This window comes from Chiloscyllium plagiosum, chromosome 1 (assembly GCF_004010195.1).
Source record: "Chiloscyllium plagiosum isolate BGI_BamShark_2017 chromosome 1, ASM401019v2, whole genome shotgun sequence".
Lineage (NCBI taxonomy): Eukaryota > Metazoa > Chordata > Chondrichthyes > Orectolobiformes > Hemiscylliidae > Chiloscyllium > Chiloscyllium plagiosum.
The window spans coordinates 74,941,857-74,963,738 of NC_057710.1; the positions used below are offsets into that span (position 1 = coordinate 74,941,857).

General features: G+C 40.1%; 1 protein-coding gene across 3 annotated transcripts in view; it reads left to right on the forward strand.

Annotated features, from left to right (window-relative positions):
- Positions 1 to 21,882, forward strand: part of ipo11 (importin 11) — a 458,122-nt gene that overhangs the window by 368,479 nt on the left and 67,761 nt on the right. For all 3 annotated transcript variants that reach the window (XM_043689423.1, XM_043689430.1, XM_043689427.1), the window contains one exon: positions 4,656 to 4,740. In XM_043689423.1, the coding sequence (XP_043545358.1) occupies positions 4,656 to 4,740 (85 nt within the window). The remainder of the gene's footprint in view (positions 1 to 4,655; positions 4,741 to 21,882) is intronic.

The following is a 21,882-nucleotide window of genomic DNA, read 5'->3' on the forward strand; positions in this document are numbered from 1 at the left end:
TAATCATACATAGTTGGTAGACATTATTTGGGTATTCATTTGAGCCCCTTTAATGGGTTCTTGTGGTGTAGTGTCAAAAGTGTGGTGCTGGAAAAACACAGCCGATCAGGCAACATCGGAGGATCAGGAGAGTCGACATTTTGAACATAAGCTCTTCATCAGGAAGTGGGGGGGTTGGCGGGGAGGTGCGGTTGTGCGCCAAGGGAGAGATTAATGGGAGGGGGTGGGGCTGGGGCAGAGGTAGCTGACAATGCAATAGATAGATGAAGGTGGGGGGTGTTAGGGATAGGTCGGACTGGAGGGTGGAGCAGATAGGTGGGAACGAAGATGGACAGGTAGGACAGTTCATGAGTGTGATGCCGAGTTGGAAGATTGGATCTGGGATAAGGAAACTGGTGATATCACAGAAGATGAGGCGTTCTTCCTCCAGATATTGGGTGGTTAGAATTTGGCAATGGATGAGGCTCAGGACTAGCATGTCCTTAGTGGAAGGGGAATTGAAGTGTTTAGCCACAGGCCAGTGGGGTTGATTGGTGTGTGTGTGTCCTGGAGATGTTCTCTGCAACGTTCCGCAGGTTGGCATCCAGTCTGCCCAATGTTGAGGAGACCACATCGAGGACAATGGACACAGTGTTTGGCGGTGCAGGAAAACCTCTGCCAGATTAGATTAGATTAGATTAGATTACTTACAGTGTGGAAACAGGCCCTTCGACCCAACAAGTCCACACCGACCCTCCGAAGCGCAACCCACCCAGACCCATTTCCCTACACTTACCCCTTCACCTAACACTATGAGCAATTTAGCATGGTCAATTCACCTAACCTGCACATTTTCTTTTTGATTGTGGGAGGAAATGTAGAAGGATCCTTTGGGACCTTGGATGGAGATGATGGGGAAGGTGTGGGTGCAGGTTTTGCACCTCCTGTGGTGGCAAGGGAAGGTGCCGGGAGTGGAGGGTGGGTTGTTGGGGGGTGGAGGTGGACCTAACGAAGGAATTGTGAAGGGAATGGTCTCTGCAGAATGCAGATAGGACTGTGGGTGGAAATATTATCTCTGGTGGCGGAAATGGTGGAGGGTGAAGCATTGTATCTGGAGGTTGGTGGGGTGGAAGGTGAGGACCAGGGAGTATCTATCCTTGTTGCGATTGGAGGTTTTCCTGCACCTCCAGATCCTTTCACATTCGGCAGAGGTTTTCCTGCACCTCCAAATACCTCATCGACTGTGTCCGTTGCTCTCGATGTGGTCTCGTCTACATTGGGGAGACAGGATGCCAACTTGCAGAACGTTTCAGAGAACATCTCTGGGACACACGCACCAATCAACCCCACCACCCTGTGGCTGAACACTTCAGCTGCCCCTCCCATTCCGCCAAGGGCAAGCAAATTCTCAGCCTCCTCCACTGCCAAATTCTAGCCACCTGATGCCTGGAGGAGAAACACCTCATCTTCCTCCTTGGGACCCTCCAACCACATGGGGTCAACGTCGATTTCACCAGTTTCCTGATCCCCCCCCCCCCATGTTATCCCTGATCCAAACCTCCAACTCGGCACATCTCTCTTGAACTGCCCTATCTGTCCACCTTCCTTCCCTCCTATCTATCCATCTTCCTTCCCACCTATCTGCTCCACCCTCCACTCCGTCCCATCCCCATCACCCTCCCACCTTCATCTCCCTATCACATTCCCAGCTACCTCCCTATTGCATTCTCAGCTACCTTCCTCCCAGCCCCACCCCCTCTCATTTATCTCTCAGCCCCTTGGTGCCCCCCGCACCATTCCTGATGAAGAACTTACATTCGAAACGTCATCTGTGCTGCTCCTCAGGTGCTGCCTGACCTGCTGTGCTTTTCCAGCATCACACTTCAACTCTGATCTCCAGTATCTGCAGTCTTCACTTTCTCCTTCTTGAAGTGTAGTGTTTGTGGCCCTGCCTCTGAGCTAAGAGACTCAGGTGCGAGTCCCACCTGCTCTAGTGACATGTAATAGCATCTCTGAACAAGTTGCTTAGAATATAGTGTCCCTACCTCTGAGCCAGGAGATCTGGTTTCAAGGCTTGGGAGGTGCTTTGTAAGGAGCCTTGGTGAATTTCTGCAGTGCATCTTGTAGATGGTACACAACGCTGCTACTGAGCATCCGTGATTGAGGGTGTGGATGTATTGCCAGTCTAGGTGATGTCAAGATTCTTGAGCATTGTTGGAACTGCACTCATAAAGTCATCAGCATGGAAACAGACCCTACAACCCAACTCGCCCATGTCAACCTGTTTTCTTCAGCTGAACTTCTCTCATTTCCCTGCATTTTGTCCATATTCCCCTCAACGTTTCCTATCATGTACCTTCCAAACATCTTTTAAATGTTTTAAAAGCACTTTCTCTGCTAGTTTGTTCCATATACGCACTGCACTCTGTGTGGAAAAAGTTGCCCTTCAGGCTCCTTTATCTGTTTTCTCTAAGCTGGACATTGCAACAGTGCACGGTACTTCAAACATAGTCTCATCCAGTCAAAAAACCAATACTCATTTTAAATTTGGATGTTTCTGTCAATTAAAACCAACTGACTCTGAAATATACCTTTGTGCAATATAACTTGAATTTTTCTCATTGACTCTGGGATCCATGCTTCCAGAGGAAAATCAAAAAACCAAGGCAAGTCAGTTCAAAGATAGTTTAAAAGATCTGTGCTGTAAGATTGTATGAAGTAGAAGCAGAAAGTTGGGCATTTGCCACATCAAGACTTCTGTATTTTTCAGTAAGATTATAGCTATATATTCTGATTGTGGCATTAATTCAATTTTCCTACCTAACCCCTTAACTGTTCACTGCATGTTGATCAAAAATCTGTCTGACTGAAATACCTCCTCATGTCCATCTTAAATGGGACACCCCTTAGTTTAAGCTTTGCACTTTAGTTCCAGATTCCTCCATGAAGGAAAGCCTTCTCTCTTTATTTATCCTTTATCCAGTGAAAGCCCTTTCAGGTTTGCGCATTGTACATTTTTCTTTGTCCACAGTCTTTGAGCCCTACATTTCCATGATCTTTAGAAGGAATACAGGGAGTCTTTGTTTAAAGTTTGCCACTTAACGCTATTTTGTTCAAAAGACATGTCTTCTTGGCAATCTTTTGTTTTGTGACACTGTTTATGTTTTAGCATCATTTGCATGTGTTGTCAACTTGTATCGTCATCATAATCATCATTACAAATCAACATCCAATACTGCATCCCAGATACTCACTCCCTTTTGTTCTCTTTATGGGTAAAGTGTCAAGCCTCTCTACTACCCTTGCTCCCTTCCTCATCTCTGCCGCACATTGTTCTCCCCTGGGTGGTGTTCTGCGTTAGTCTGCCCTATGCTTTTTCCTTGCCATCACACCCAGAGTTAATGCCTTACTGGGTTTCTTGCCCCAGCCCTGCATCTTGACCCTTGTTCATACCTTTAGGCTCTAGCTGCAGTCTTTCGTTCACTGCTGCCTCCAATCCTAGGCAACATTCCCGCTAAACTGTGCATAAGTCAAGGTTTTGAGCTTAATGTTGAAAGGTGGGACTAATGTAGATTTTCTGCAGTTTTGATAGTACAGACTTGTTAGGTCAAAGGCCTCTTTTCGATTGTTTGATTCTATGATGAGAAAGGATAACTAGAGGGAACGCTGCACTTGGGTCCTCACTTCCCTCTTGAATTGAACTGGGTCCTGGGCACTATCTCGTGGCAGCACCTAAGCTGTGCAGATAGTCCTGATGTGGAGGTGCGTGTTGGATTGAGGTGAGCAAAGTTAAAAATCACACAACACCAGGTTATAGTCCAAGAGGTTTATTTGGAAGTACAAGCTTTCGGAGCACTGCTCCTTTGTCAGGTAGCTAGTCCCGGGCATTGAGCTGTACCAATCCACTTCTGCCACTAGAGGGAATCAGGTCAGTTTAATAGTACTGTACATTAAAGGTAGCTAGCTTTTTTTAAAATTTTGTGCTGTACTTTATAGTCACTGACAATTTTTTTTTTGCAGATCTTTTCTGGTAAGGATGTCATATTACACATGTACAAACCAGTATTTCAAATTTTGCACTCTTGTTTTCTGGGTGAGAAATGGCTCAAGTAACTTAATTGTGGGTTTAATATCGATTCCTATGGGTATCCATGCTTCACTTGAAGTAATTTTGTTTAAAGTCACGATTTTCAGGTATGTGGCCACAACGTTTTGATTGTGAATCAATGCACTGCTTCAAAGGAGGTAAGATGCTTAATTGCTTTGCACAGAAATTGAGAATGCACAACAGTGATTCCCAATGTCATTTCATTTTTTAAGTTGGAACACAAAATCTGTGGAGAGAAAACAGAATTAATGTTTTGCATCTCTAGTGATCCTTCTTCAGAATTGAAGTTCATGATAGGTGTGTTTCTCAGTAATTGTTGGTTGCCTGGTGAATGTACATATATATATAGTTCAGTGTTGATAGGCATGCAACGATTTTGCCACTCACCAACGTTATCACTCCATTTCAATGGACCAGCATCATAATTATGGGAAGTGTTCAATGCAAATAGCTTTTCCTCCATTCTACCACTTGGCACTCATTCACGAGTACCGTCAGAAACTAACATAACTCAATCGAAAAATCTTATCTTGTGTTATATTAAATACTTACATTTGTTTAAATATAGCTGTATGGTGATGTCACATTTTGAAGAGCAAAAAGTAAGTGAAGATGAAGAACCCCCAACTGAACAAGACCGGAGGAAGAAATTGGTAAGTAGATATTTTGTAATCTGTTTTCAAGAGTTTGTGGTGTTGAAGGGTTTTAGGCAAAAAATGAAAGTTTAACAGAAATAAAGTCTAAGCACTTCACCAAGATGCTGAAAATATTAAATATTTTTTAGGAATTTCTTTCTGACCAATTTAATTGCCCTTCATATACTTCACGTGAAGGGACAACTTATGTGACACCCCATGTGACCTTGTGTTATTGTCCGAGTATGATGGCCAATTGGCCTTTAGTCATATATAAGCTGAGACAGTGAGTATCCATGATGCGAGCAGGTACTTTACACGTGTGATATTTCTGCTTCTAGGATTCCACGTGTCCTAGCTCTGGTTAGTTGACTGAGCACAGAGTGTAGATTGGACCTTCATGGCCTTGCAGCTCATTGCCTAATTATATAACCGTACTGAGCCATCAATAGAGTTTTGATGGTGCAAAATTCTAAGAACAAGCCTTTAAATACCCGATTTAAATATTAGTAAATATACTATATATTTACTCATAGTTTCTGCGGTTGAGTATGAGAGTGCTGTTTTTTTATTTTCATTCCTCATATTTGCTCCATTTTCATCCCTGGCTTAATTGTATAGTGCTCCAACAAACCTGAATTTCCTCTCTAGGTATATTTACACATTCTATCAATTTGTGCTGTAATCTGAATCATTCAAAAGCACTGTAATTTAATAGTGTAGAAGTCCGTAATGCATAGTGATCAATATGATATATGTCTCTTACTAATTCTTAGAAACATTCTGATGGACTTCCAGGTGCTCAAATTAATATAAAGGAAAGAGGTTATTTGTTTTGGCATTCAGTCATAGATTGATGCACAGCATAAGCAATGTTAAGAATATACTAAATATGATCAGTGGGCCACACAGCCCTTCAAGCCTGCTCTGCTGTTTAAGCCGATACTGGTTGTTCATTGGCTTTAACTCCAATGTCTGTCTTCTCCTCATATCCCTTGATTCATTGAAGCTGAAAATCTGGTTCTCTCAGCTATAAATATATCCGCCAATAGGTCATCTTACATCCATTGAAGAAAGAATTCCAAATATTTCAAATTCAGCAAAATATATTTAATGCTATATAGCAGTAACGCTATGTTGCTGGCATAGTTTTGGATCTAAATTTCCAGAAAACAGGGAAGGGGAATTGAGAACACAACCAGATCAGTCTTACTCTGTTTGAATAGCCAGAAATCTTCAAGAACCAAATGCTCAAGTCCTGCTAAATGTGATATTCCTATGCTGTGTGTTCCAACATAATGAACATTTTCCTCCATAGCACGAGACCAAATAAATCCTGTAGTTTCCTATACTTAGAGGATAGCAGCAGACTCCACCTCATGAACGGCAGCTCATAGTGTGTAGTGAGCTACATACAGCAAAAGGGAAGAAGCAGGATTATGAGGAGCATTAGTTTGATCCTAGAAGCATTTATTTTTTTCACTCTTTACACTCTCTACACATTATTTGCACTCAGTTCAAAACAGCAATCTGAACATTTTTGACAAAATTGTATTGCTGGATATAATTAATGGAGGACTATGACAAAACACAGGAAGACTTAAGCAAGTTGTGCATAGTAAGGAAAGAGAGATCACATCCAGAAAATTGGATCCCATTGTGATTCAGAGTGACCACATCCACAGCACGTGTTGGTTGCTTGATGAATTCGGGATCAAAGTGGATGAGTTGGAATCTGAACTTCGAACACATCAAGGGGAAGAGTCACCTGGAATCTATGTTTCAGAAAGCAGTCTCACCCCTTAAATTAGCTCCATCAAATTCAGTGCTCAGGGACAGGAGGGTATGACTACAGGAGGCAGATAGAGGGATCCAGGAGGTAATGTTGAAGGAACCTCGGCCCTTCAGTTTGTCTTACAGGTTTGAGATTCTTGCTCTCTGTGTGGATGAGATTGGGGACTATTGGGATGATGAACAAACTACCATAGCACTGTGGTACAGGAGGAGGAGATAAAAGAGAAATATAATTATCATCAAGGAACGGTATAGTTTGGGGAATAGACATTATTCTTTGTACCCTGGGTTAAGAGTCCTGAAGGTTGTGTTGCCTGCCTGGTGCTCGAGTTCAGGATATCTCATTTAGGCTGCAAAGGAACTTGGAGTAGGTGGAGAAAAATCCACCTATCATGGTGCATGTTGGTACCATTGATATAGGTAGAAAGAGGAAAAGGGCTGTGCTGAGGGAACATGAACTAATTGGAGCTAAATTACAAAGCAGAACCAGAAAGATAATCTCGGGATTGCTACCTGAGAAATGGCACAATGGTCAACAATATAAAACAGGTAAGCATGTGGCTCAAAGATTGGTGTAGGAGAAATGGATTTGAATTCATGGCATTTTGGCACCTGTGCTGGGGAAGGAGACAGCTGTTCTAATGGGACGTGCTCCACCTGAATCATGTTCGGACCAGACTCCTGATGAATTGCAGGATTAGGACTGTGTGGGGGTTTTAGTTGCATGGAAAGTTTTGGAAAAAGATAAAGTGGGGGCTTCGGGCTCAGCAGAGATTAATGTTTCCATAACAAGTAATCGAGAGTGTGGAAAGGGTCAGAAATCTAATTTCAGGCACAGCAGATAACGGGACCACCATGAAAAGATGGGTAGTCAACATAGGGCTGAGAGTGTTGTACTTAAATATGGAACAAGGTAAATGAACTTGTAGGGCAGATTCAAATTGGCAAGTATGATGTTGTGGGCATCACAGAGACATAACTGCAAGGGGGCCAGGGCTGGCAACTAAATATCCAAGGATACATTTCCGATCAATAGGACAGGCAGAAGGGCAGAGGGGGCAGGGTTGCCTTGTTTGTAAGAAATGATGTTAAATTGATAGCAAGAAGTGATATTGAAACTGAAGGCATAGAATCTATATGGGTAGAGTTGAGGGACCGCAAAGAGAAGGAAGGCCCTGATGGAGTTGTGTACAGGCCTCTTACAGTAGTCAGGATGTGAGGAAAATAAATCAAGAGATAGAAAAGGTCTATAGTAAGGACACTATTACAATATGGGAGATTGCAATATTCAGGTGACTTGAAAAAAGCAGGTTGGTAAGTGGATCTCAAAGAAAGGAATTTGTGGAATGTCTATGGGATGATTTTATGGAGCAGCTTGTGGTAGAGCCCACAGGGGAACAGGCACTTCTTGCTTTGGTGATGTGTAATGAGGCAGACTTGATTAGGAAACTGAAGGTGAAGGATCCCCTAGGGACCAGTGACCGTAATATGATAAAATTCACCTGGGAGAAACTTGAAGCAGATGTAACAGTATTACAATTGAGTAAAGACAGCTGCAAAAACAAGAGGGAGGAGCTGGCCAGAGTTGATTTGGGTGTGTGTGGGGGTGGCATGGTTGCTCAGTGGTTAGCTCTGCTGCCTCTCAGGACCAGGGATCCGTGTTTCATTCCACCCACGAGCAACTGTCTGTGTGGAGTTTCCTCCGGGTGCTCCAGTTTCTTCTCTCAATCCAAAGAAGTACATTTTAGGTGGATTCGCCATGCTAAATTGTCCTTGTATTCAGGGATGTGCAGGCTAGATGGTTTAGCCATGGAAAATACAGGATTAGAGTGTTAAAGTCGGGGGTTCGATCTGGGTGGGATGCTCTTTAGAGGGTCAGTATGGATTTGATGGTCTGAATGCCCTGCTTCCACACTGTAGGGATTCTTTCTGAAGGGAACCCTAGCAGGGAAAACGGTGAAGCAGCAATGGCAAGAGTTTCTGGGAATAATTTGGCAGGCACAGCAGAGATTCATCCCAAAGAAGAAGAAATATACTAAAGGGGAGCACAAGACAACAATGGCTGGCATTAAAGCAAAAGAAAACGCATAAACTGTGATGAAGATTAGTGGGAAGGCAGAGGATTGGGAAGCCTTTAAACAACCAGCAGAGAATAACTAAAAAATCAATAAGGGGAATGTGGATGAAATATGAGAGTAAGCGAGCTCGCAATATAAAAGAGGATTGCAAGAGTTATTTAGAGACATGAAAGGCAAGAGTTGGCATTAGACTGCTAAAACATGAGGCTGGAGAGGTAGTAATGGGGTACAAAGAAATGACTGAGGAACACTGAATAAGTGATTTGTATCAGTCTTCTGATGATACCAATGGCAAACCAGAACTTCAAGAGAGTCAGGGAGGAGAAGGTGCTGAGGAGTCTGAAGGTGGATAAATCACCCAAACTAGATGGACTACACTCCAGAGTTCTGAAGGAGATTGTAGAAGTATTGGAATCACTGGAGTCAGGGACTGCCATCCAGGACTGGAAAATGTCTAATGTAACACTTGTTTAAGAAGAGAAGGATGCAGAAAACAGGGAACTGTAGGCTCATCAGCCTGACCTCAGTAAGATTTTAGAGTCCATTATTAAGGATGAGATTGAATTTGTTTATGTATCATGGCAGCTCATCTGCACTATTAGTTTCACAGTCAAATATTACATTTTAAATTGTTTTGGCACACCGTGTGCATCTTTAAGTGCACGCCAACCTCCAGTCTCTCTTAAAGGTACAGTATACTTCTACACCTTCATAACACTGACTCAGACCTATTTTACCATGCACTTCCAAGTAGTACAAGATAAAATAGGTCTGAGTCAGTGTTATGAAGGTGTAGAAGTGTGCTGTACCTTTAAGAGAGACTGGAGGTTGGCATGCACTTAAAGAGGCACACAGTGTGCTGAAAGAATTTAAAATTAACATTTGACTGTGAAAGTAATCGTGCAGATGAGTTGCCATGATACAAAAACAAATTTGAAATCAGCCAATCAGTTTAAATTATACCCAAGATACCAAAATGCTATCAAATTTGAATTTACTATTTTGGTAATGTTAAAACCAATGAAACAATCTGAAATTTTGGGGTATAAAATCAGACATTATGAACAGTTGGGGGATAACTGCCAGCAGAACCGCTCTCTGAAAGGTACCTGTCTATAAGAAGTTTGCACAGCAGCACATTGAAAAGATGACAAAGGAGAATCTGCAGAGGAAGATACAAAGAGAAGATTTGACAGCTGACTGGCTTTGAAAGTCGAGTTTTTTTTTGTAAATTTTTATCAGGATTTTTATCAGGCTAGTATTGCAGAGTGGGAGGTAAAAGATAGGTTTAAGAGAAAGAAGTTGTAAACAGTTGTTGGTTTTAATATTCTCTGTTGGACGTAAAGAATATAGCTGTTAATTTGTGCTTTAAATAGTGACCCCTGGGATAGTTCTTTGCCCCTCGAATTTTAACAGATTACAGCGTGAGGTGAATCTTTTCTGTGTGGCTGGTATAAATTAGCAGAGGAGTTTACCCTGTGTTGTAACAGTCAGCATGGCTTCATCAAGAGGAGGTGATGCCTGACAAATCTGATAGAATTTTTTGAGGAGATAATGAGCAAGTTAGACAAAGGAGAGCCAGTAACTGTTATTTATTTAGATTTCCAGAAGGCCTTTAGCAAGGTGCTACAAGGGAGAGGCTGCTTTATAAGATAAGAGCCAAGGGTGTTGGGGACATGGTACTGGCATGGATAGAGGATTCGCTGACTGGCAGAATTCATGCTGCTGAAGCTGTATAAGGCTCTATTCAGACCGCATTTTAGATTTGGGTTTATTTGAAATATTGTGAGCAATTTTGGGCCTGTATCTAAGAAAGGATGTGCTGGTTTTGGAGGAGGTTCAGTGGAGGTTTACAAGAATGATCCTGGGGATGAAGAGCATTCAAATAAGGAGCAATTGAAGTTGTACTCTATAGAATTTAGAAAGACAAGGGTATCTAATTAAAACTTAGAATACTGAGAAATTCTGAATAGGCTGAACCTGGAGAAGATGTTTCTACTGGTAGGAGACTAGGACTTACGGGCACAGCAACAGAGTGAGCGATGACCCCTTAGAACTGAAATGAGGAGGAACTTCTTCAGCCAGAAGGTGGTTAATCTATGGAACACAGAGGGCTATGGAGGCCAAGTCATTGAGTGTATTTAAGAAGAGATAGCTAGGTTCTTGATAAGTAAGGGGATCAAGGGTTACAGGAAGAAGGCAGGAGAATAGCATTGAGAGACGTGTCACTTTTGATCGACTGATGGAGCACACTCGATGGGCCAAATGGTCTAATTCTGCTCCTTAATGTTATGTCCTTACAGACTTAATAGTCTTGCAAAATTAATGTATAACAGGAACAGAATGTCAACATAGTTAACTGTTTTTGGTAGCAAGAATCAGGAGACTACATGCCTCCTGGAAGATATGTCTAAATGAGAGAAAAGTAACAGGGATTTGAGAGTATATAATTCACAAAGTAACCATGCAGGTTACAGACCATGATAAAAGCAGTGAAAGCACTGAAGTCAATTTCTTTTGATTCAGAATGGAAAAGCAAATACAATTTGCTGAACTTGCACATTTTCGAGGCGATGTAATTGACCTGGTGAGGGTGCAAAGAAGACTTATGAGGTTGTTGTTTGGGCTGAAGGGTTTTAGTTAAGAAAAGTGATTGGACAGACTGGGGTTGATTCCCTTAAAGTAGAGGAGACTGAGGAGGAAATCATTAAGATCTATAACATGAAAGGCATAGAAAGGAAGAAACTTCTCCTTTCAATGAAGGGATTAATGACGGGGACATAGTTTTAAGGGAAGAACAGGAGGTTTGGAAGGGAGTTGAGGGTGTTTTTGCACTCAGAGGATAGTGGGAATCTTGAACTCACATCCTGTAAGGGTGGTAGTAGCAGGATACCTAATAGCATTTAAGAAGCATTTGGATGTGTACTTGTGCTGCCACAGCATACAAGGCTATGAGCCAAATACTGGAAATTGGGATCCAAATTGTTAGGTTCTTGTTTTTGACCAGCGTGGACTTTTCTGTGCTGTACGCCTCTGTGGCTCTATTGTACATTGGTTAGACCACACTTACTGCACTGTACAGACTTCTGGTCTGTACAAATATAAAAGGACATAGAGTCAATGAAGAAAGTGCAAAAGAGATAGTTGAGTTATCCCAGGCATATGTGGTTAAATCTGTCAGGAAACTCTTTTCTTTAGAAAAGATGAGGGTTTACCTGGTAAGAGACCTTCAGGATCATGAAGTATAAAATAAAACCAGGAACTGTGAATGCTGGTGATCTGAAACTAAAACAGAATAAGAGAGTGCTTAAATCAAGAAACTTGCTGCAGAATATGGTAGAGGGAAAGAAATAGAAGAATTTGTTACTGTCAAATGAAGATGGTTGTGAAGAAGCTTGTGGAGAATTTTAAGATCTATTGGACTGAATTATTCATGAAAAATAGAAAAATGTAAGCTTGGCCTTAAGATAAACTCACCATTGAAGGAGTAGAACAATTTGGGAAGCACTTCACAATGAGGTCGATAAAATATTGTGCTTCACTTCCAGGAATTATCACTTTTTTTCGAATTATTCAACCTCTGTATAGAAATCAAGATAACTATACCACTCCTAATTCCTAAGGCTATTTGGATCTTGGAGCCTGCACTTCAAATGAAACAGATGTGTTTTTACTATCAGCAATGGTCAGCATGAGCTTTAAAATTCCAGATTTTTGTTACCAATTTCAAATTTCAGCATCTGACATGGTGGGATTTGAACCCAGAATATTAGCACATTACGCCACATCACTGTATTCTCCTGTGCTCTTAGGAGGTCCTCACAACAACCTTGAAGGATAGGGAAATGTCATATCTACATAATAAATGAAATCTCGAAAACAAACAGAAGTTATTTTTATGGATTTTGCAAGGTTAATTAGTGTTCTGCAGGATGCTTTGGTCCCTTTTCGGGTATATCTCTAATGTAGTATGCACATGCATTACTGTTCCTCACTGAAATTTCATTTGCAGTGTAATAGAGAGGCCTGTATCCCGCCATCAAGTCACCCTTTGTTTACATATGGAGAGTCCTTGACACTGATCCAGCTCCCTCAGAGCCAGCTGTCTGTGTCAGAATGTTTGACATTCCTGTTTTTATCTGTCAGCCAGGGCTCCCTAAATGGACCAGATTAATAGCCCCAATCAGGGAACTCATTCTGAGGTCCACCTTGCAGACCTTGTTGCAATCACTACAGGCAGCAGTAATTACAGTACTTTGGAAAGGCAGGGCTTTGTAATGAGACACACATTAAATGTCTTAATGGAAGGATCTGGGGAAGGGCAGTGAAAGTAAGATGCCATTTCCTGGAATTGAATTGTGTCCAGCCAGAGCCGACAATACTTTTTAAGACATCAAATTGCTCAAGACAGCTGTTAAAACTGACTGATAGTTTTTCAGAGGTGTGTAACAGACTGGAGATGGGACAGCTGAAAAAACCAAAAGTTTTTGGTGGCCTTTGTGCAGTGATAGTGTCCTTGTCTCCGGACCAGGAGTCCCCAGTTCAAGAAGTGTGTAGTAACATCACAGAACAGGTTGAGTAGAAAGTAACTCCGTGATATTTCTGCCACTTACTTAAAAATAACAAGGTTTCATTTGTCAGAAATCTCCAAATCCTGTATTCCACTTTGATTTACTATAGATTGCACAATGATAAAACCAGTGTTCATTCAGTTCAGTTTTCACTATTCACGATATGTTGTCACAGTGTAATGGGAGCATTCTGTCATTTCTTTCATAGTCCATAGACCTTGGGTCACCATAAAGTCCCCATTAATCCTATTTATGGAACAAGCTTCAAGCTTTCAGGAAGGCATTTCAATGCTACCTCAATTTCCTTTTGCAATTATGCATATTGTGTGCTGCTCTTGTAGTGCAACAGGGATCAGTGTAGCTGTGATGTATGTGGCAAAACTATTGGTCTGGTGAAAGATAAGTTACTGTAATTACTGGAGGTGGTATTCATTGTCACTGATTCAGGGCTACATTGAAACATTACTTCAGTAATTGCTCTGAGCTTTTAAATGTGTCTGTATGCTGCTAACTGAATTTACAATTAAAAGAAGAATATCTGTGTTTCATGGTGAATTTTCATAGTTGAGCTTTCAGAAGAATATAGTTAACACAAAATGGTAGCTGATTGTTTTGTAACATTCATTATGAATGAGTAACTCAGAGTAGTCTGGTTGGCAATCCAGCCCAAAAACTCATGTTGTTAAAAGAATGTGTTAGCATGTGGCAGATGATATTTAAAACAATTTATAATTAAATATTGTTCTCTCAAGTAAACAATGGGTTCACCTTAAGAATTAGACACTTGAGCTATAGTTTGTACACCTCATCCATCTTTCCAAATGATTTTACCAAACTAATCAAATATTTCTAAAGATTAGTTGTGTGCTCGAGTTGTCTGTTCTCAATATACCACTTGGAAGGTCAGCCAGATTGCTCGGACAAGATCATCCTAACTCCCCACAGCAATGTGGAATGGCACATAGTGGGGAAGAAGCCAATGGGATTTGCAGGAGAAGAGCTGAGAATGGAACATTTGTAGCAGATTCTGTTCTATGGCTTATGCCATGGCATCAAGCAAATTGGGCAATTGTTTAGGTGCTGCTTGAGTTGCTTTTGGAAAGTTGCAACTGCTTTTTCCAAATATCATAAATTTAGAAGGTGTTATCACAGCAATCAAGATATTGGAGCCAAAAAATCAACAGTCACTCCTTGGAGATATGAAGTGGTGGTGGTGTTTGCAAGAAGGACGGGACATATCTTTTCCTGTCCCAGTTTATATATGGGAGGAAGGGAAATGCCATAAACTGGGATAATGATTTTGAGGAAATTATCACGATACCATGACACTTAGTGAAAATCTTGAACTGTCCCAGCAAAATCAGTACATCTGGTAGCTTTCATCCCAGGTTATTAAAAGGAAGTTGGAGTGGAGGTAATGGCACAGTCTTCTCATCTTTCCTTCATTCAGCAAAGTGCCAGTAGATTTGAGTGTGAAAAAAATGACTGCCTTTTCAAGAGTAGTATGAAAACATTTATCAGTAACCAGGCATTTGACTAACATAAGTCACTTTTTTGGTGAAGTAACAAGAAGTTTTTATTTAGCAAATCTCAACTATTTCTTTTAGGAAGTGATACATTTTGTCAATGATAGAAATCTACGTGTGGATATTTGGAAATGCTTTGAACAATCTGACACATTATACCTGTCAATAATTCAACAGTGTGGAATTAAAGGCAGGATAACAAACTGAAATAAAAATTCGTTAACTGCAGAAAATAGATTAGGAGATAATTTGCTATTCAAAAATAATAATTGTGTTGCACAGATTTTGGTCCTAAAAGCCACTTCTGTTCACGATGTTTATCAATAATTCAGGTAGTGTTTGAGAGGGTTTTAAAATTTGCAAATTATGCCAAAATAGGAGGGGTAGTGAATTATACAGAAAATTGAAAAAAGCTGCAAAGGGATTTTGGTAAAATGGGGCAGATGGAGCAATGTGTGATGTGATATATTTTGGTGGATTACAAAGAAGTAATTATACTGTGAATAGACTTTGGCTTTGGCTTCCTCCAAGTCAGAGCTGAAAATGTGTTGCTGGAAAAGCGCAGCAGGCCAGGCAGCATCCAAGGAGCAGGAGAATCGACGTTTCAGGTATGAGCCCTTCTTCAGGCTCATGCCCGAAACGTCGATTCTCCTGCTCCTTGGATGGTGCCTGACCTGCTGTGCTTTTCCAGCAACACATTTTCAGCTCTCTTCTCCAGCATCTGCAGTCCTCACTTTCCCCCCTTCCTCCAAGTCATACATATATTGTAAACATTTGTGGTCCCCAGCACTGATGTCTGTGTCACAGGTTGCCAACCACAAAAAGAACCCTTTATCCCTACTCACTGTTTCCTGTCTATTAACTAGTTCTCTAAACAAACCAATATACTACCTGCAACAGTGTGGGGCTTATCTTAAGAGTTAACCTTTTGCATAGTACCTTCAGGAAGTTCAAATACAACACATCTACTGGCTCCTCTTTAACCACTCTCGTTGCAATTTCCTCAAAAAAAAACTCTAATGTATTAGTCAGACATGATTTCCCATTTGTGTGGCCATGCTGACTTTCTTGATTAGATTATGGTCTTCCAAATGTTCTGCTATTCTTTAATAATTGATTTCAGTACTTTTCCAACAACAGATGTTAGGCTAACCGTCTATATTTGCCTGCTTTTTGCTTGCTCCCTTTTTGAATAGGGCTGTCACATTAGCAGTTTCCAATCCTCTGGTACTTCTCCAGAATCCAAAATTTTTTGGAAAATTTCAATCCAATCTAGATCTTAAAGGAGAGGCTGTAGATACAAAATTAAAGTTAACATGAAAGAACAGAAAATAGCAAAATAGTTTTTCATGCAGTGGGAGGCAGTGGCAAACTGGTGATGTCACTGGGCAAGTGATTCAAAACCTCAGGCTAATGTTCTGAGGACATGAAACATTCAAATCTCATGATTTGCCATGGTCTGATTTGAATCCCGTAAAACCTAGGATGAACAGCTTGTCTAGTGGCAAGATGAGAGCACTGTCAATTGTAGTTGATTCATTGATGTCCTTTAGAGATAGAAATCTTGTGGCTTCAGATCTACCATTTGGTTGACTCTTAACTGCCTCTGGGCAATTAGGAATGGGCAATATATAATGGCTAGCCAGTGATGCCAGCATCCCACGAACAAGCTTAAAAGGTTAAGTATCAGTTTTGCATTATCACTGTTTTAGTATTCACTGTTTAATCATTATTATTGTTAGAATACTGCAACATGGGGTTGTGAAACCACTTCTTTCTCACATTGAAGCAAAAACATGAAATGGATTGCGTAGTTCATACAGTCTGCTATCATTACTGAAACCTCTGTACCTCTATATATTGCATATTTGCTATCCATAATTAACTTTGTAGTTAGGCACGCAAAAACATCAATGACTGATTAACAATATGCTATGAGATTCAATCAGTAATTAAAGGGAATATGCCGAGAGTTTTCATTCTGATACAGGCATAGGAATATTTTGGAGATTATTCATTGCTCAGAAAAATATTGCTAGAACAATACTCTGAAAAGTGATCTAGAATTTACCAGCTTAATTTAATTTGACATTAAGTCCTTCGAGTAAACAGAGATTTCAAAGGTGTGTGCAGTTATTTTTTCTCATGACATTCATTAATTAACAAAAATGTCTACTAACGAAAGCAGCTATCAATTACCCAGTAAATGAATATTAATTATCTAATGTTCATAGCTAATATTAATGAGGAATTCATTTAGAAAGGAATTTAGATTAGATTAGATTCCCTACAGTGTGGAAACAGGCCCTTCGGCCCAACAAGTCCACACCGACCCTCCGAAGAGTAACCCACCCAGATCGATTTCCCTCTGACTAATGCACCTAACCTATGGGCATTTTGGCATGGCCAATTCACCTAACCTGCACATCTTTGGACTGTGGGAGGACACCGGAGCACTGGAGGAAACCCACGCAGACACGAGGAGAATGTGCAAACTCCACACAGACAGTCGCCCAAGACTGGAATTGAACCTGGGACAGTGGTGCTGTGAGGCAGCAGTGCTAACCACTAAGCCACCATGTTTGTTAACCTGCTCTTAATTAGTCAACTGCAGCAGTACAGTACAGTTTTTAGCATATAAAATTAAAGCACGTGGGACTGCAGGTAGTATACTAATATAGGTAGAGAACTGAGGATTGACCTAAACAGGTCTTCATCTGAGTAGCAAGCAGTGAATAGTGGGATACTACATCGAATCAATGCTTGGACCCCAGGACTTGCAATATATATTCATGATTTGATTAAGGAAATGAAATGCCATATCTGCAAGTTTTCAGAGGACACAAAGCTGGTGGAAGGAGAATGCGGAGATGCTTCAGTGTAATTTGGCTGTGGAGAAGGGTGTGCAATGAATGCTTACTAGACTGATTACTTGGATGGCAGGACTGACATATGAAGAGAGATTGGATTGCTTAGGGCTATATTCACGGTAATTAAGAAGAATGAGGGTGTGACATTATAGAAATGTACAAAATTCTAATATGATTAAATGGTGTAAAACAGGAAGAAAGTTCCAAATTATCAGGGAGTGCACAACCAGTGGTGCTAAGGATATGAGATTGGCCATTTAGGACTGAGATCAGGAGAACTTACTTCACTCAGAGAATGGTGAGCATGTGGAATTCTCTGCCAGAACAATTAATATTTACAAGAAGGAGTTAGACATGGTTCTTGGGGCTAAAGGGATCAAAGGGAATGGGGCAAAAGTGGGAACAGTGGGTGTTGAGTTGGATAATCAACCTCGAGCATATGAATGGCACAGTGATATTGAAGGGCTGAATAGCCTACTCCAATTGTCAATGATCTTCTGTGTTTTAAGATTGTGCTCATCTTTGGTTAAAAATTAAAGTATAAATCATTGCACATGTATAATGTGATATTCCCTGGTTAAATTTATGTCATCAGTAAATTTGGAAATATTATGTTTGTTCTCCACATTCAAAAAGGTTATGTAAATTGAGAACAGCTGGCATCTAAACTCATTATATTGAGGAAATTAGGAGAACTGAAAATGACATCCCACACCTGTTTGTTTTAACCAGAGGGTGTTAAAGGAATTAGGGGAGTACATTGTAGTCGCCCTAACAATAATCTTTCAGAGATGCAGGAGTTGTATCTCTCGATTGGAAAATTGCATATCAGACCAGTTAGCCTAACATCTGTGGTAGGGAAATTGTTAGAGTATATAGTCTAGGACGGGGTAACTTTAAAACTTTCAGTTAATCAGAGAGAGACAGCATGGATTCATGCCTGTGAAACCTCATTGAATGTTTTGAAGAGGTGACTAAGATATTGGACAGGGAATGTCATTTATATGGGCTTCCAAAGAGCATTTGATAATGTTCTACAGAAGAGACTGTTAACTAATGTCAAAGCCCACAAAATTGAGGCAAATTACTGACATGGTGGAAATTCGATTGAGTCAAAAAAAAAACTGCAGGTGCTAGAATCCAAGGTAGACGAGCAGGAGACTGGAAGAACACAGCATGTGAGGCAGAAAAGTGGGGTTAAAGAAATACCAGAGCAAGCATGATCTCATTGCATGGCAGAGCAGAATCAATAGGTTGTATGGCCAATTTCTGTGCCTAGGTCTTGTGGTCTGTCCAAGCTACTCACCATCCTGACTTTAAAATATATAATTCCTCTGCTGTCACTGGGTCAAAATCCCAGAACTTCCTCCCTAGAACCACTGTAGATGTAACTACAGCAAATGGATTGCAGCGATTCAAGAAGGCAGATTACCACCCCTTTTTCAGGGGCACTTGAGAATGGGCAATAAATGCTGCCTATCCAGTGATGTCCATACCTTCTTAATGAATAAAAAAAATGCACAAGCTCTTCAAGTTGCACTCCATTCAGACTTTGACTTTTTGTCATCACTCCTTCATTGTCTTTAAGTTAAAATCCTGGAATTTCTTCCCTAACAGTATTACGAGTTTACTGACATCAAATGGGCAGTAGTGGTTCAAGAAGGCAGCTCACCAGCAACTACTGAATGACAGTTTAGGGTGGGCAGTAAATAATAAGAAATGAATAAGGTAAATGTGAGCTTTAACTTGTGGACAAGGAACATAATAAATTGTAATTCCTGCGACAGAAATTTGAGGGAGAAACAAGGTGAGAAGGTAACAAACCTTTGTAGTCCTTGAACTCCAAAAGGAACTTTAAATATTTGTTGCAATGGGCTATTTTAAAGTTCTGGAGTCAGTACGGATTTGGCCCAGAAAACATGTTTTAACACAATTTATCTTTATGACATAGCTTCGAAGTTATGCATTAGGCATTAGGTACAGACCAACAAGATAACAAAGCACATCATAATTATTCATACATTACTCAATGTATTCAGTTTATGTTATGGGCTTGATTTGTCTATTTTATAGAGTACCTTTATGCTTATGAAATGCAATAACACCAGTGATGCTAATGAAAGAGCCAGGGAGGGCATTTTAACCAGTTTATTGGTATTTTTGACAGGATGGTTCAGTGAAATAGGCAGATTAGATGCTGTAAAAAGTGTCTTGAATTCATACTAATAACCAGGCCGCATAGTGTTTTAAGAGATGAGTTTTGATCTCCTAGCTATTTTGCACTTGCTTTGTTGTTAACCATTGTAATGGAAATGATGCAACATTCAATGATTGGAAGATATGCACCAACACACTTCTGATTTTGCTGGACTATTTCAGCGAATTGCTGTTAGTACAAGTATTTCTCTCGTCAGAGAGTGATGATAGTACTAGATTTGTAATCAAGAGGTCACTACCAATGATCCGGAGACGTGAGTTCAAATGATATCACAGCAGGTGGAAAATTAAAATTCAGTTAATGAGACAAAAATCTGCAATTAAACTAAAGGGATCAACCTTAATACAAAGAAGAGTGCAGGACTTCAGGCTAGGAGCTGCACTTAGCATACCTAATAATGAGGTACCAAGCTGGTGAAGCTAACACATGTCTGTATGATGCTAAATGTGGTACAAAATGTAATAATACAAGACTAAGCAATCCCAAAATGTATCAGATCAAAGCATTGCTGTCTTACTACAATCTTTAATACTGGTAAAGAATTAAACAACTGATAGGAAGAGATGTCTCCAAGAGTACATTATCCTCACTGATGGCAAAGTCCATCTTGTGAATGCAAAAGGTAAAGCTGAAATGTGTGCAGCCATTTTCAGTCAAGTGGATGATCCATTTCAGCCTTCTTCTGAGGTCAGCGTCATCTTGAGTATTTGATCCCTTTTCCCTAAATTCTTCCAGAAGGGTTTAATTCCTGAATTGTGAAATAGGTTTTAGTTATATTGAAAAGTATGATTCTATAACAATTTTACCCCTAAATATCTGGCTTTGACTTTCCTGTGATATTTCCGCGTATTCGAAATCTACAGCTGAGTAAGAGCATTGGGCTGCTTTTTCTCCTAATGCTGTGGCATTCTGTGTTGAAGAAACAGCGCTTATTTAGTGTACTGATGGAGATCACCAGTTTGCCAAAAAAATAAACAGAAATAAATTCTCAGCTGTTAAACTCTGTTAACCCCAGTTAGCATTTTCCATGTCTATAAATTAAAAAGACATAATTACATTGAAAATATTACTCATTGGCATAAAATAATTTTGATGACATGAATATACAAACTGTTCTATCTGATTGAGCTTGGGACACTTTATAAAATGCATCTTACAGGTTTGATTCATTTGACGTTATTTAGTTTGAAAAATTGATGGTGGTCTCAGTGACATAGAGCTTATTATACAGAAAGTATACTCACTGAATTTCCCAAAGCATTGTTGCAGAGATACGGTTTTTATAGTCAAGAGGGATAATTGTGTTATGGATTTGCATTCATTGGGAAAGAAATGAAGATTACAAGAATTTCTCATTTGTGACACATTGTTATTACATGGAGGCACTTAATTTGATTTTTTTGTTCTTGAATATTTTATTTTCTTTATCCAGAAAATGGAAATAATTTATGACATTGTGTGGACACCTTCCAGCAATTCTGAAGAAGGGTCACTGGACCTGAAACGTTAACTCTGCTTTCTCTCCACAGCTGCTGCTAGATCTGAGCTTTTCCAGCAATTTCTGATTTAGTTCCTTCCACCAATTACTGTTCCAAGTTTGAGTTTCCCCCAGACTATATGAATTGTACCTGTTTGCTTTGCACAGAGGAATATTATGTGAAATAGCTTGTTTTCAATTCAGCCACCATGATGTTCTAGATTTCTAAGCCTAGTACTATTTATCAGCCTTACTCTTAAAGAGTTATTTATTACCAGAAGTTTAAGCAAAGTGGCATCTTCAGTATACTGGTGAAAATTACTATAGTCTGATACCTTCCTTCCCTGCAGCTGATTACAATTTGTAACAAATCCATCATGAGTCTTAGTTTTGGATCTTTTACATGAGCCAAAGGGAATCTTTCCATTGCATATAAGAAACTAAGAGCAATGTAGGAGATTTGTATCAACAGAGAACAAAGCCTGTAAATGCTTTATTTTAATGAAATGTTAGAGTTGGACTTGTCTGCCTGCTTAGTTGAATGTTAAGATATTTCATAATACTGTTTGAAGAGCAGTGAATTCTTCTAGTGCATCTCTAGTAATAATTTTTCTTCACAATGTCAC